Source organism: Streptopelia decaocto, assembly GCF_964273445.1.
Source record: "Streptopelia decaocto genome assembly, chromosome: 15".
Lineage (NCBI taxonomy): Eukaryota > Metazoa > Chordata > Aves > Columbiformes > Columbidae > Streptopelia > Streptopelia decaocto.
In genome coordinates, this window is record NC_138670.1 from 10,887,494 (window position 1) to 10,899,041 (window position 11,548).

General features: G+C 59.4%; 2 protein-coding genes across 5 annotated transcripts in view; one reads left to right on the forward strand and one right to left on the reverse strand.

Moving 5' to 3' along the window:
* Nucleotides 1-3,287, forward strand: part of TPCN1 (two pore segment channel 1) — a 47,067-nt gene extending 43,780 nt beyond the window's left edge. For all 3 annotated transcript variants that reach the window (XM_082066694.1, XM_082066693.1, XM_082066695.1), the window contains one exon: nucleotides 591-3,287. In XM_082066694.1, the coding sequence (XP_081922820.1) occupies nucleotides 591-713 (123 nt within the window). In that variant the 3' untranslated portion in view covers nucleotides 714-3,287. The remainder of the gene's footprint in view (nucleotides 1-590) is intronic.
* An 891-nt stretch (nucleotides 3,288-4,178) lies between these two features.
* Nucleotides 4,179-10,977, reverse strand: SLC8B1 (solute carrier family 8 member B1). Of its 2 annotated transcripts, none has more exons than XM_082066449.1 (15): nucleotides 10,862-10,977; nucleotides 8,651-8,803; nucleotides 8,495-8,547; nucleotides 8,330-8,388; nucleotides 7,970-8,074; nucleotides 7,694-7,861; nucleotides 7,500-7,607; nucleotides 7,363-7,419; nucleotides 7,131-7,261; nucleotides 6,814-6,955; nucleotides 6,296-6,417; nucleotides 5,965-6,118; nucleotides 5,799-5,879; nucleotides 5,254-5,318; nucleotides 4,179-5,180 (listed from the first exon to the last, which is right to left on the reverse strand). In XM_082066449.1, exons 1-15 carry the CDS (start codon nucleotides 10,877-10,879, stop codon nucleotides 4,983-4,985), a joined length of 1,614 nt encoding a protein of 537 aa, XP_081922575.1. In that variant the 5' UTR covers nucleotides 10,880-10,977; the 3' UTR covers nucleotides 4,179-4,982. The 2 variants fall into 2 exon arrangements, with proteins under 2 accessions (XP_081922575.1, XP_081922574.1); XM_082066448.1 differs by lacking the exon at nucleotides 10,862-10,977 and adding an exon at nucleotides 9,308-9,983.
* Between the last annotated feature and the right edge of the window lie 571 nt (nucleotides 10,978-11,548).

Genomic DNA, 11,548 nt, shown 5'->3' on the forward strand with positions numbered 1-11,548 from the left:
GGTCATGGGCTAATGTAATGATTAGTACTGAAAGAATTAATCTCGTAATCTTTTGAATCTGTCCTTTGTCCCTTTGGCAGCTAGCTTGGGGATGAGTCTTCAGCTCCCCTAACAAAAATAAACATGTTATTTACTGTGTAGCTGGATGAAAACCTGCAGAGAAGCTCCTCGCCTGTTCTGCCTGGTCTCTGATTCAGGGATATAACATACTGTAACACCCTGGGCCCTGCCCAGGGCTGGGAGCCACTCTGTAAACCTCAAACACGCCTGTGACACCAGTACTGGAGTCATGGACATTCAGGAGGGACATCCTGAGACAGGGAAGTTTCCTTGCCCGGGTTTCCCAGTTCAGCCAACTGTAGCTGAGCCACAACTGGTGCTTCTTGCTTGGACTGCAGGTGCTGAGGTCTTGGTACATCTGTCACAGTCATGCTGGAATGAACCAGGTTGTTGTAGGTGGTTAGGCTGGGTCCAGGGCTTTGTGCCTGAGCAGACGTGCCCTTGCATGGCACAGCAGCCGAGGGCTCTGCCGTTCGGGGTCCTGGCGTGGGGCAGAGCCTGATCTCGGTGTGTCCGATCTCCTTTTGCAGGAATGGTATGAGGAGCATTCCAGAAAAGAAGAATCTCAGACACCGTTGCAAGAGCCTGCATCTGCTTCCACCAGCTCTCTGAAGCCCCCGAGCCTCCGGCAGCGCTCCCAGACTGTCATTTAGGCCTAGCTCGTGCAAGCCGCCTTCTATGCAATAACCTAGAGTATTACTTCACAGCGTATATATTGGGATGATGTATATAGATCCGTTCAGTGTACTGTTCAGCTTTAGGGTTTAAATCTTTTTCCCTAGCGAGTGGATTACTGAATAAAAAACAGAGGCCCGGGGGACTCTGTGTAAGGCTGCTGCACCCAGCTGGAGCGTGATGCTCAGCACAGAGCGAACATCTCGGACAGAGCAGAGACCTTCTCCCTCCGAGCCGCTTCCCAGGCCCAAGCCTGCTGTTTCATAGCAGTAACAGACCCGGCGGAAAGGGATGTGTAATCCATTAACAGCAGGAAACGCGCTGAAGCCACCTGCTTAATAGTAAAACTGTTGCCGTTTTGGAAGATCTCTTTTGCTTAAAGGGTACCATTAGCCTAGGAATAAAGGATCAGGGAGTAAGTTGTTGTTTTTTCTCCACCCTCCTTATGCAAAGAAACGGGAGGTGGTGTGAACTTTCGGAAGAGCAGTCTGCCTTTCCCCTCCTTTTTGGCACACCTAGATGCTCTCCCTGTAGCAGATCCAGCTCTGATTATTGAATTTAGCCATCTGATGATTGAATTTAGCAGTGTGAGGGCCAGCAGCTGATCGTGTTACCACCGTAAGTGGGACAGGAGTTGGGGGAGATGAACGGTGTGTCTCTGCTGTGACCGTTCAAGTTCTGCCCGGGGTGCTGCCTGGGATTGGGGTCACCTCTGCAAACCCCAAAGCTCCTGTCTCTGGGCAGTGAGGGGGACATTCCACAGGGTGATGGTCGCTTTGACCTCTGTCACTTGGCCACCACCTCTGTAAATGACAAATCTCTAGCTGGTCTTTAGCTCAGATAAATGACTAGGAGGAAGAAATTGAATGTTTTGCAGCTCCAAATCTGGCTTATTTCTGCATGGCTTTGGGTTAAGGAGAGCTTGTGGGCGTCAGTGCTGCTGGTTAGTCCTCAGCCAGGTCGCTGCTGTGGTCACACAGCACAGCAGTGTTCCTCCCTTACTCTCACCCATGCAGAAATGTTCCTCAGGCCAGCAAACACTGACCAAGTAGGCCTTTAGGAATATTCACTAAAGAGCTTGACTGTTCCTTGAATTTTGGATGCAGGAGGAATGTGGAAGATGATTTTTCTCTCCCGTCTGCTTTTCTGCAGCTGGCAAGGAGGCAGCCAGAGCTGGCAGGTGAGGGGTGGGAAGAAAGGGGGGAAAGAGATCCCTTCCCAGCTCTGCCACGTCTGTTCGGTGATCACAGCAGGGTGTGTCATCACTCGTGTTCCATTGCCCGTAAACCGATGAGAACCTGTCCCTGTAAGTCCCTTTTTTCCCCCCGTCAGCACAGAAAGTGCTGAGGGCTGGAAGTTCTCTGTCAGCTGGGAGGTTCCCGTCAACCTCTTGCTGTTGGATCTTTTCTCAGGTTCAGATGAAGAGCAGAGTTTGCTGGGGAGGCTTTTTCCTTCCCCCAGACAGATCAGGCACTGGCAGATCTGTGTGCCCCTTCCCTTTCTCCCATACACCTGTTTTTACCTTGGTAGCCACATGGCACAAGGAGTGATCCTGCATAGCAGCATTTCCTGGGTCAATGAGACTTTCAAAAGTCAGCAGGACAGAGCTGCTTCTGCAAGATCTCTCCCTGCATAGCGTGGAGGGAGTATTTGGGATATCGGAGAGAGCGGGTGAGCAGCGTTGGGGCAGCACACACCAACCTCTGCTCTCAACCCTTGCCAAGTTCCCTGGGGGCGCCTCAGGGCAACTCTTTGTTTCCTTGCTGGGTACTGCAGGTATGAAACTACTTCTGAGCTGGACCGTGAAGGACCTTAAAGGGCTGTTTTCCAAACCATCAGTTCGACCACAAATTAATGAGCAGTGCAGTTGTTGCTCTTGCAGTTGCTCTGCATGGAGTCGCAGCCTGGGAGATTTACCCAGATTAGTCCTGGAGCTGGAGTGGATGTTGCTTATTCTCTTTTTGAGTTGTGGGCAGGATGAACGAGCATTATGATTGTTAGGGAATAAACAGAAAGTAGCTCTGGTTAAATTCATTCCACTACAGCCTATTGCAGGGCTGTCAGTGATTGTTGGGGGGTGTTTTCTGGGTGTGAAAGGAGCTGCAGCTTTAAGCTATATTGGGGGGCACTAACCTGCTTAACATGCAATAACGGGGCTCTCGTGTCACAGGGATGCTCAGACGGGGGTTGGGGGCTCAGGTGCTGTTTCCCTGGTTTTGTGCTGAGGTGTTGATCTCCCCTGCGTACATAACGTATTAATTATTTTTGTAAACCAAGGAGGGTCGCAGAAGTTTTCTTCTTCCACGTGACTTTGGGAAGACACAAAGTTTGAGTACGGGGCATCCCCTTCTATTTATCCTCCTCTCCCCGACCTGACACACAGACTAACAACAGAGACAATCATTTTGTAGGGAGCAAGGGAGGAAGCACTGCAGGATTTTGTATGCTGGTGTTTTGTTTATAAAACGATTTTATGGACATGTCTGTAAAAAATGTTCTCTAGTTTTTTTTCACGCACACTAATAAAAAGCATCCTCGGCTTTGTAAAGGCAGCAGGTTCCTTTCCTCCTTCCTGTGTTATTCCAGACGTGAGGCTGGGCTGCAGCTCAGGCATTTGAAGAGTGTTTGAAGAGGAGCGGTGCCAGTGGCAACCGCTGCCATGGGCACATTTTGCTGCTCCACATTCTTTGTCCTGGACACTGCAAAGCCCAGCTTCCCTCTTGCCCTTTCCCAGTTTTTTCCCTGAACATTATGATAACACTTTCCAACTTATGTTTTTTAAAGCTACCTCAATGCAACGCGTAAGGTTAGAAGGTTTTTTTGACCCTGTTGCTCTCTGTGGGTAAACTGGCTGCAGTTTCAATTGCTTTATCCCCACTGCTCCCCAGATAACTCCAGCAGCTGCTGGTAACTTGTGAGCAGGTTCAGGGCAGAGCTGATACCACAGGGAACGTTACTTTTTGTGAAAGCCTTCATCTGGTTAGAAAAAGGAGAAATGGTGCAGAACCAGGAGGCTGCTGGCACCCCAGCCGGCTCTTGCAAAACAGCCCCTTGCTCCCCAGGTGGCAGAAACGTGGTTGTTTGTCCCTAACGGCACTTTGGTTTCTCGCCGCACCCTGATGACCATCCCACCAGCAGCAGGAGCACCAGCCCAGCCCTGGCTGTCCCTGTCCCCGGCGATGTCCCTGGCAGCCCGTGCTGACCCCGGGGCCGTGACGCTGCAGTTCCCAACCCTGCAATGAAATGGCCGAGTCAGCCGCATGTGACCGCTCTTGGGAAATCACGGCTGCTGGACCCGGAGGAAACCGCAGCGCTGGGAAAACCGCCCTGGGCTGAGAGCACCAGCCCCTGGCCCTTCCCTCGGAGCCAGAGGAGCCCCTGGTGCCCCCTCGTCCCCACAAACCAACCCCCTGCAGCAAACAACAGAAGGCTGCGTTGGGTTTGGCTTTTTATTGCAATATTTTTATCTTGTTTTTTTTGTTTTTTTGTTTTTTTTTTTTTTTTACAGTGCCTAAGGCTAACACTGCACGTGGAAACTCCACGACCTTTCCTACAGCTCTGTCCACACTCAGAAGAGGAGCAAAGTAGGATCTGAAACTCAGGTTCAAAAACAGAGCTTTAAAAAAAGGGGAAACCAGCCTCCCTTTGTTTGCTTTGCTTTTTTTTCCCCTCCAGCTTTGCTTGCACTAAAACCAAGCGCTGCCCTGGAGCTTCATCTCACCTCAACCCCGTCTTGCTTTGCCTTGGCTGCTCTTCCAAACCCGCCCTGTGAACAAATCACATCCTTTACAGTGACAAACATGGCTCAGACCTTTACAGAGTCACCCCTGTGGTGTGACCACACCAGCCTTGTCCCCAAGCAGCCGGGATAGAGATGGGGAGGGGAAAAATAAAGTGGCTGAAGAGGAAAAACCTCGCTGGTTGTGACCCCAGGCTGGAGCTGCCCTCTCTGCCACCGGGACCAGAGGACACCGAGGTCTTCACCTCCGTCCTGCTTAGAGCCACCTTGAGTTAAACAAGATTAGGCAGAGCGAAGACGTGGCTAGTGACTAATGGCTCCTTTTCCTTTCCCAAAGCACAACCAACCAACCCCCCCTCCAGAAAGTGAAGGCTGAGCCGGCACGTGGTGCCTCCAGTGTGTGGTGGCAGCAGCTTGAGGTCAAGGTGCCTCGGTTGCCCTGGCAGGGACAGTGCGAGGGGACAGCGAGGGCCCGATCCGGCAGGGAGGGAAGATGGACACGTGTCTCTCAGGCAGTGGAGAGGTGGATGACCTTGAACTCGGTCAGCAGGGCCACGCAGAGGAAGGCCAGGTAGTAGAGGATGAGGCAGATGCCGTAGGCTTTGCCCAGCTGGAAGCACTGCGCTGGCACCGCCACGAAGGAGAAGACCAAGCTCAGCCCCAGGGCCCCGGCCAGGATCCACACCAGCAGGCTGTCGGGCTCCAGCTGTGACAGATGGGGAGCGATGAGTGACACTGGGGTCCTGCCGCCAGCCTGCCCCGTGTCACCGCAGCCTCACCTTCACCACCAGCTGGCTGCTGGTCATCTGCAGCAGGCAGCCCAGCCCCACGCCGACCAGGATGTCTGGGGCATGTTCAGGATGGGGACACAGCACTGGGGACTTCGGGGGAGTGATGGAGCCAGATGAGTCCCTCCCGCCCCTAGGGATGGGACAGCACCATCCCTTCTCCTCCCTCCCTGCGCCCTGGGGCCCAAAGCGGTGCCTGTTTGTGGCAAACACACCCTGGAGCGCTCAGGGAGGAAAAGCTTCAGTCTGGTATGGGGACCACCCAAAGCCTCTTCCCCTCCTTCCCTATGGCAGATCCCAAATCCACCAGACTTTGGCCCAAACCCCCACCCCGCTGGGACTGGGACAGCAGTGGGGACAGCGGGATGCCGCTGGTTCCATCCGAGGGGTCACAAGTGCCATCTCAGGGACTCTGGGGTGGATCCTGCCCAGCTCCTTCCCAAGGGTCCCCCAGGAGCAGGGGTTCTCCAGGCAGGGAAACTGAGGCAGCCTCTGCCCTAAGTACCACCACCCTCCCCCTGACACCCAAAGGATACTGAAGATGATGCCCCCGAAGCAGGCGGAGAAGGCCATGCGGGGATAGCCCTGCCGTGCCATGGTGAGGTCAGAGAAGGTGTCTGCAGAGGGAGAAGGGGAGACTTTGGGAGATGCCAGGAGGACGGATGCGCCCAGGATCATCGCCAGGCACAGCAGAGCCCGTACCCCCGATGCTGTTGCCCCAGGCCAGCAGTGTCAGGCCCAGCACGGTGTTGCTCAGCTGGAAGATGACACCCAACGTGCGGAGGATGTTCACCAGCTCCGTGGCTGCAGCATTGATCCACATGGCACTGGCCAAAAACCCGAGGAAGGCAAAGACCTGCCGGGCAGAGGGGTGAGCTGGTCCCTGGGTGCATCCTGCATCCCTCAGCCGGCTGTCCCCCTCCTAGGGACACTGCAGACTGGGAAGGAGCTCTTGGCTCCTGCTCTGCCCCCAGGACCCTCAGTCCGGACTGGGCTGGTCCCTGATGGGTGTTGAGGGCTGGGGACACCTTACGCAGTGGTACTTGGGTGGCCGCTCATTGCTTGTTGTGATGAAGATGATGGTAGCCAGGACGGAGCCAACCAATGTGATCAGTGCCCAGACTGGGAAGACGCCCTGGATCTGGTACAGCCCGTCTGCACGTGGTGGAGAGAAGGGGCATCAGTGTGACCCCGCAGGCACCACGTGGGCCGGGGCAGCATCTGACCAGGCTTGCAGTATGAGGTAAACCTGTGTACTTCAAAGCCATCTCCACCCCAAGCCAGCCTGGAGCTGCTCCCCTCTGCGCCTCAGTTTCCCCAGGCCTGCCCCATCAACCTGGATTCTGGGGGGCCCAAACCCCTTATTGCTGGGGGGAGGACAGAGCCATCCAGCTGCAAACCAGGACCCCCAGCTTGGCTCTTCACTGGCCCGTCCTCCCCTCCCCAGACGGACAGCAGCTCCAAAGGGCTCCTGTGGTCCCCAGGGCTCTGGTGGCTATTTCAGTCCCCTCCCATCCTAGATGGGTGTCTGGGGCTGCCCTGGGCTCTTACAGGTGCCGGATTTCAGGGTGAGGACGCAGAGGAGGGGGCTGGTGATGATGTGCAGGCAGTTGAGGGGTCTCTTCCAGTTCAGGTCGTCCTTGTCGGGGTCCACGACAGGGACAGTGAGCAGCAGCAGCAGCTCCACCGGCACCTGGGAGGAGCAGCCATGAGCAGGGATGGGGGACCCCCAAGACAGGACACCCCAGGAGATGCCCCATGACCTTGTCCCACCATCTCCCAGGGGTGACACAGCCCCAGGGGCTGGCAGGGAGGGGGATGCCCCATGCTGGGGGGTGCTCCTCCCAGCTCGCGTCCCCCCCATTCACCTTGAAGACCTTGAAGAGCCGCCAGTACCAGGGCTTCCTCCTCCACTTGCGGTGGTCCAGGGGGCTGAGCGCAGTGGAGAGGATGCGCAAGGAGCTCTCCGGGGAGGGGAGCAGGGGCTGGTACTCCTCACCTGCGAAGGATGGGGGTTCCCATGGGCTCAGCCATGCATGTGGCAGCCGTGGGGTTCCTGGGACCGCCAACCACCCCCTGAGCCCCTCAGGAATGACATACCATAGTCCCCACTGTTGGCACCTAAGGACTCCCGCTCTTCAGCATCCGTTGGCATCTCTGGGGAGGACAGGAGAGGAGGGGGGCAGTGGAGGGACACCCCAGCATGCGGGGGGTCCCATTGGCCATGCAGCCCTTACCTGGTTCCCAGGGGCTGGGGGGGGTCGGTCCTTCCCCCCGCTGCCATCGGTGGATCCAGGTGCAGAGCACCACGGTGAACACGTAGAAGACATAGAGCCCCAGGTACCCTGGGATGGGGGGGAGCACAGGCTGGGTTACGACACCCCAGGCTGCTCCTGCCACCCCCCAAACCCATCCCCGCCGCGGTGCTCACCCAGAGCCTCTCCCAGCGTGATCCTGCCGAAGTAGAGGACCATGAAGGTGAGGAAGACGGCCACCATGTAGAAGATGACATCCCTGAGGAAGGGCCGGGAGGCGGCCGTGAAGGGCTTGACCATGGCGATGCCCCCGGCCACCACCGTGGTCACGAACACACCGGCACCTGCCAACACAACAGGTCCCCCTCAGGAGGAAACACCCCCTGGCCCTTCAGTGTCCCCCCCACCTGCCACCCCCCTGAGCTGGCAGCCCCTGGTGGGGTTCTCTTTACCGAAGACAGCCCCGATGGCCAGCCCTGCCGTCCGCGGGTCGGAAAAGGCCACCACGGCGCTGAAGACATCTGGTGCCCCATTGCCGAAGGCCAGAAAGGTGACACCATGGAGAGGGGACATCAAGGAAAAGACCTGGTGGCCACATCCCTATGGGGACACGTGGTACCTGCCCGCTCCAGTGCCACAGAGCTCCCTGCCGGTGCTGGCACATCACTGCCCACCCCATCACCACCTCCAGCTCATGCTCCAAATCAGCGTCCCCTGGCACAGTGCCGAGGGGATGCAGAAGTGCCCCCAACGTGCCACCTCCCTGCATTCCCCCCTCCCCACCCGAGGTGCCCTGTGACCCGCCAAGGATACTGCCACGTTGTGAGACAGCTTCAGGTTGGTGGAGATAGCCGATAAGTTGGGGCAGAAGCTGGAAGGGCAGAGAAGGAGGCACAGAGGGGTGACAGGGCTGCTTTGGGACCACCAGGCTCCCTGCTCACCCTGGGGACCATCCCGTCCTCCACGGGGCTACTCACAACTTCTCCGCTGTCACACCAAGGATGACAAACAGGTACAGGAGCCAGAGAGCCTGAGGGGTCGGGGATGGCAGAGAGATGGGTTGGTGGGGTCCCCAGCCTGCACCCCCAAACATGAGCATCTCCCAGCAGCATCACCCCCGTTCCCATCCTTACGTAGAGGGTGACGGCCAGGGGGAGCAGCCGAGGGGGGAAGACACAGAAGACCCCATCCAGGTAGTCTAGGAAGCCGCCCTCCAGCCGGCAGTCGGGGTTGCTCCGGACGAAGTGGCACCACTCGGAGCTGTTGCGTTTCCGCACCTCCCAGCACTGCGGGGCACAGCGTGGGGTGCTCAGCTGGACACCCCAAGTCCTGTCCCTACCCCAAGTCCTGTCCCCATGCTGAGCACCCACCACCGTCCAGCCAGGGCTGCCATCAGTGGCACTGTCCCTCTGCTGGGCTGCTTTTGGGGCAGGGGTGGGGGGTCACTGTCATCCCTGCCTCAGTTTCCCTATCTGTGCTACACGTGTGCAGGTCAAGGGTTGCGTCATGGCCAGTGGGGGTGCGAGCCATTGTCCCCATCGCTGTCCCCAACCCCAGCAGCACAGGGCCCTGTACCACCCCCCCACCCAACCCCAGCCATGGAAGGTGCCAGCCTGGCAAGCAGCAACGTTTTTGAAGGAGAAAAACATCATCAGAGGAAATCCTGGTGAGATCCCCCGCTGCAATAGCAGGGACACGCGGAAACAGGGACAGGATGGGCCCCCACCACCCCACCAGCACCCACATCCCTCCCGCCACCCCCCAAGCCCCACCGCAGCCCCCACACTCACATCCAGGCCCCGGCCGTGGCTCAGAGCATCCCCCCCGGGAGGGGCCGTGTGCCCCAGGTCCAGTGGCAGTGGGGTCCTGGCTGGCTGCACCCCGCTGTCCCCCGCCAGTGTCCCCGCCAGGCTGAGCACCCCGGCCAGGCTGAGCGTCCCGGCCGGCCCCACGGCACCCTGCCCCATGGCGGGGGGCAGCCCCAGGGGGCACCTACCGCTGGCAGCGGCCCCCGGGGAGGGGAAACAGGGGCAGGTCCGGGTCCCCCATCCCGCAGCTCCCCGGGCAGGCCGGAGGAGGGGGAATTAAAAATAAGTAATTAAAAATAAAAAGAATAATAATGCTAAAAGGCACAGCAACCCGCGGGCAGGCTGACAAACACGCTGCCGCGCCACGTCCGCGCCGGGGGGGCTCAACCCCGGGGCCACCCCAGCCCCGAGCGCCTGCGGAGCAAAGCGGGGGCGGCACCGACCCCCCCACGTAGTACCGGGGGACACGCAGGGAACCCCCAAGCCAGGGAGCGGACGGGGAGACCCCGATGCGGGTGGCGATAGGGACCCCGGGATGAGTGGGGGTCGCGGGGCGGGGGATGCTCAGGGGGATGCTCAGAGGGACCCCTCCCGCCCCGCGGACCCACCGTGGCGGCTGCGGCCCCGCTGTTGTGCGCGGGCAGCTGATTCCCCCCCACTCCCCCCCCGCGTCTTAAAGGGGCCGCCACCCTCCGCTGTTAAAGCGACAGCGCCGCTTTTTTACACGTGGCCGCCGCGGTGTGTGTGGGGTCTCTGCCCCCTCTCCCCGCACCATCCCCGCTCTCTGCCCGGTGCCTCCGCCTCCCGGTGCGCTGCGGGAGGGCAGAGGCTGAACACCCACCCTGGGTGCTGCACCCACCCAGCTCCTCTTTGGGGTGACCCTCTGAGACCTGGCGAGCTCACCGCACCCACAGCAAGGGATGCTGTCCTGGAGAGAGCAACATTCCATGCCCTGTGGCAGGGCAGCTACACCAGCGTGTAGCACCAGACCCCCCCATGCCGGTGACCCCGCGACCCCGCAGAGGGACCTTCGCTGCCGCCAATGTCCCCTTCTGCATGGTCGGTGTACCCTGCTCCAGGACACCCTGCTCCAGGGCACCTTGCTGCCCCCAGCCCTGGCCCTGCCGCTGCACCCCTGTGCTGGGCTTTTTGGGGGAAGAAGGTGACTCTCAGAGCGGCCCTAAGAGCCTTACAGAACTAATGGGTCCGTTTCCCACCCTGGCTGGTTTCTCACCAAAGTCACACGCTGCACTTCCTGCGACATGGCCAGGGAGGGGAGATAGGAAGAAAAATAAAGACCCGAAGGCAGCGCCCAGCTCGGAGGGGCTCATACGGGGGCTCAGGTCCAGCCTGGCACCCCCAGGCCAGCGGCACCCCCGGGGTGCAAGCGCTGGCCCTGCAGAACCCAGCTCTGCCCTGGGCATCGCCCCCAGCCCCCAGCAGGACACTGCTGCTTTCTGCTCAACTGGTTTTCCTGGTTTTAGGCCAAATAATCAGCGCTTGCCCCATGGGTTGGGTCCCTGTTTGTGCTCCCACCTTGAATTCTGTGCCCATGTCTCGGTGCACAGCTGGGTCCCGGCGGCTGGCGCGGTGTCACCGTGTGCAGCACCGAAGCGGGGACATACTGGGAAATGAACCGGCAGCAACTGGGAGCTGGTGGGGCATGCTGGGCCACGCCACGTGCCCGCCTGAGCGGTGCGTTTGGGGCGCTGCCCTGCCCAGAATAGCCCCAGGCGTGTGGCACCTTTCCCGGCTGGGTGGCTGATCCAATAAAGGGCATTACCGGTCCCCCCCGCTGGGCGCGGGGATGGTGGCCCAGCAGCACCCCCACCCCGGGGGCTCCCAGCCGAGCCCCCAGCGCTCACTGGGCGTCCCAGCTCAGCGCAGGCTGCGGAGCTCTGGAGCAAAGCTGTGTCCCTTCTGCCGGCTGCCCGGCGCTCTGCTGTGACATGGCGTGAGTGTGCCAGGCCCCAGGGAGTGGTGCTTGGGTAAAGCCAAGAACGGGGGCTATGTAGAGCCAGGCCATGGGGACTTTATGCACCCCATGGGGTTTTTGCCATCGCGGGTGGAGGTCTGCGAGCCCTCAGCCCCCGCCCCACCAGGACACCCCACGCCTCGGGGGACTTTGCCTGCTGGAGAGCGGGAAGGGTAGTAAACAGGAGCCGACGAGATTGCACAAGGCAGGGGCTGCGGCGGTGCCGGGGCCCGCGGGCCGGGCACCAA

What these genes read in the sequence shown, in the direction of transcription:
- SLC8B1 (XM_082066448.1), bottom strand. Translation starts at nt 9,484, where the DNA reads ATGGGGCAGGGTGCCGTGGGGCCGGCCGGGACGCTCAGCCTGGCCGGG. An exon ending in CCCTGGCCGTCACCCTCTAC is followed by an intron (nt 8,548 to 8,650) that starts GTAAGGATGGGA and finishes CCGACCCCTCAG; the next exon opens with GCTCTCTGGCTCCTGTACCT. An exon ending in TGCCAACAGTGGGGACTATG is followed by an intron (nt 7,262 to 7,362) that starts GTATGTCATTCC and finishes CATCCTTCGCAG; the next exon opens with GTGAGGAGTACCAGCCCCTG.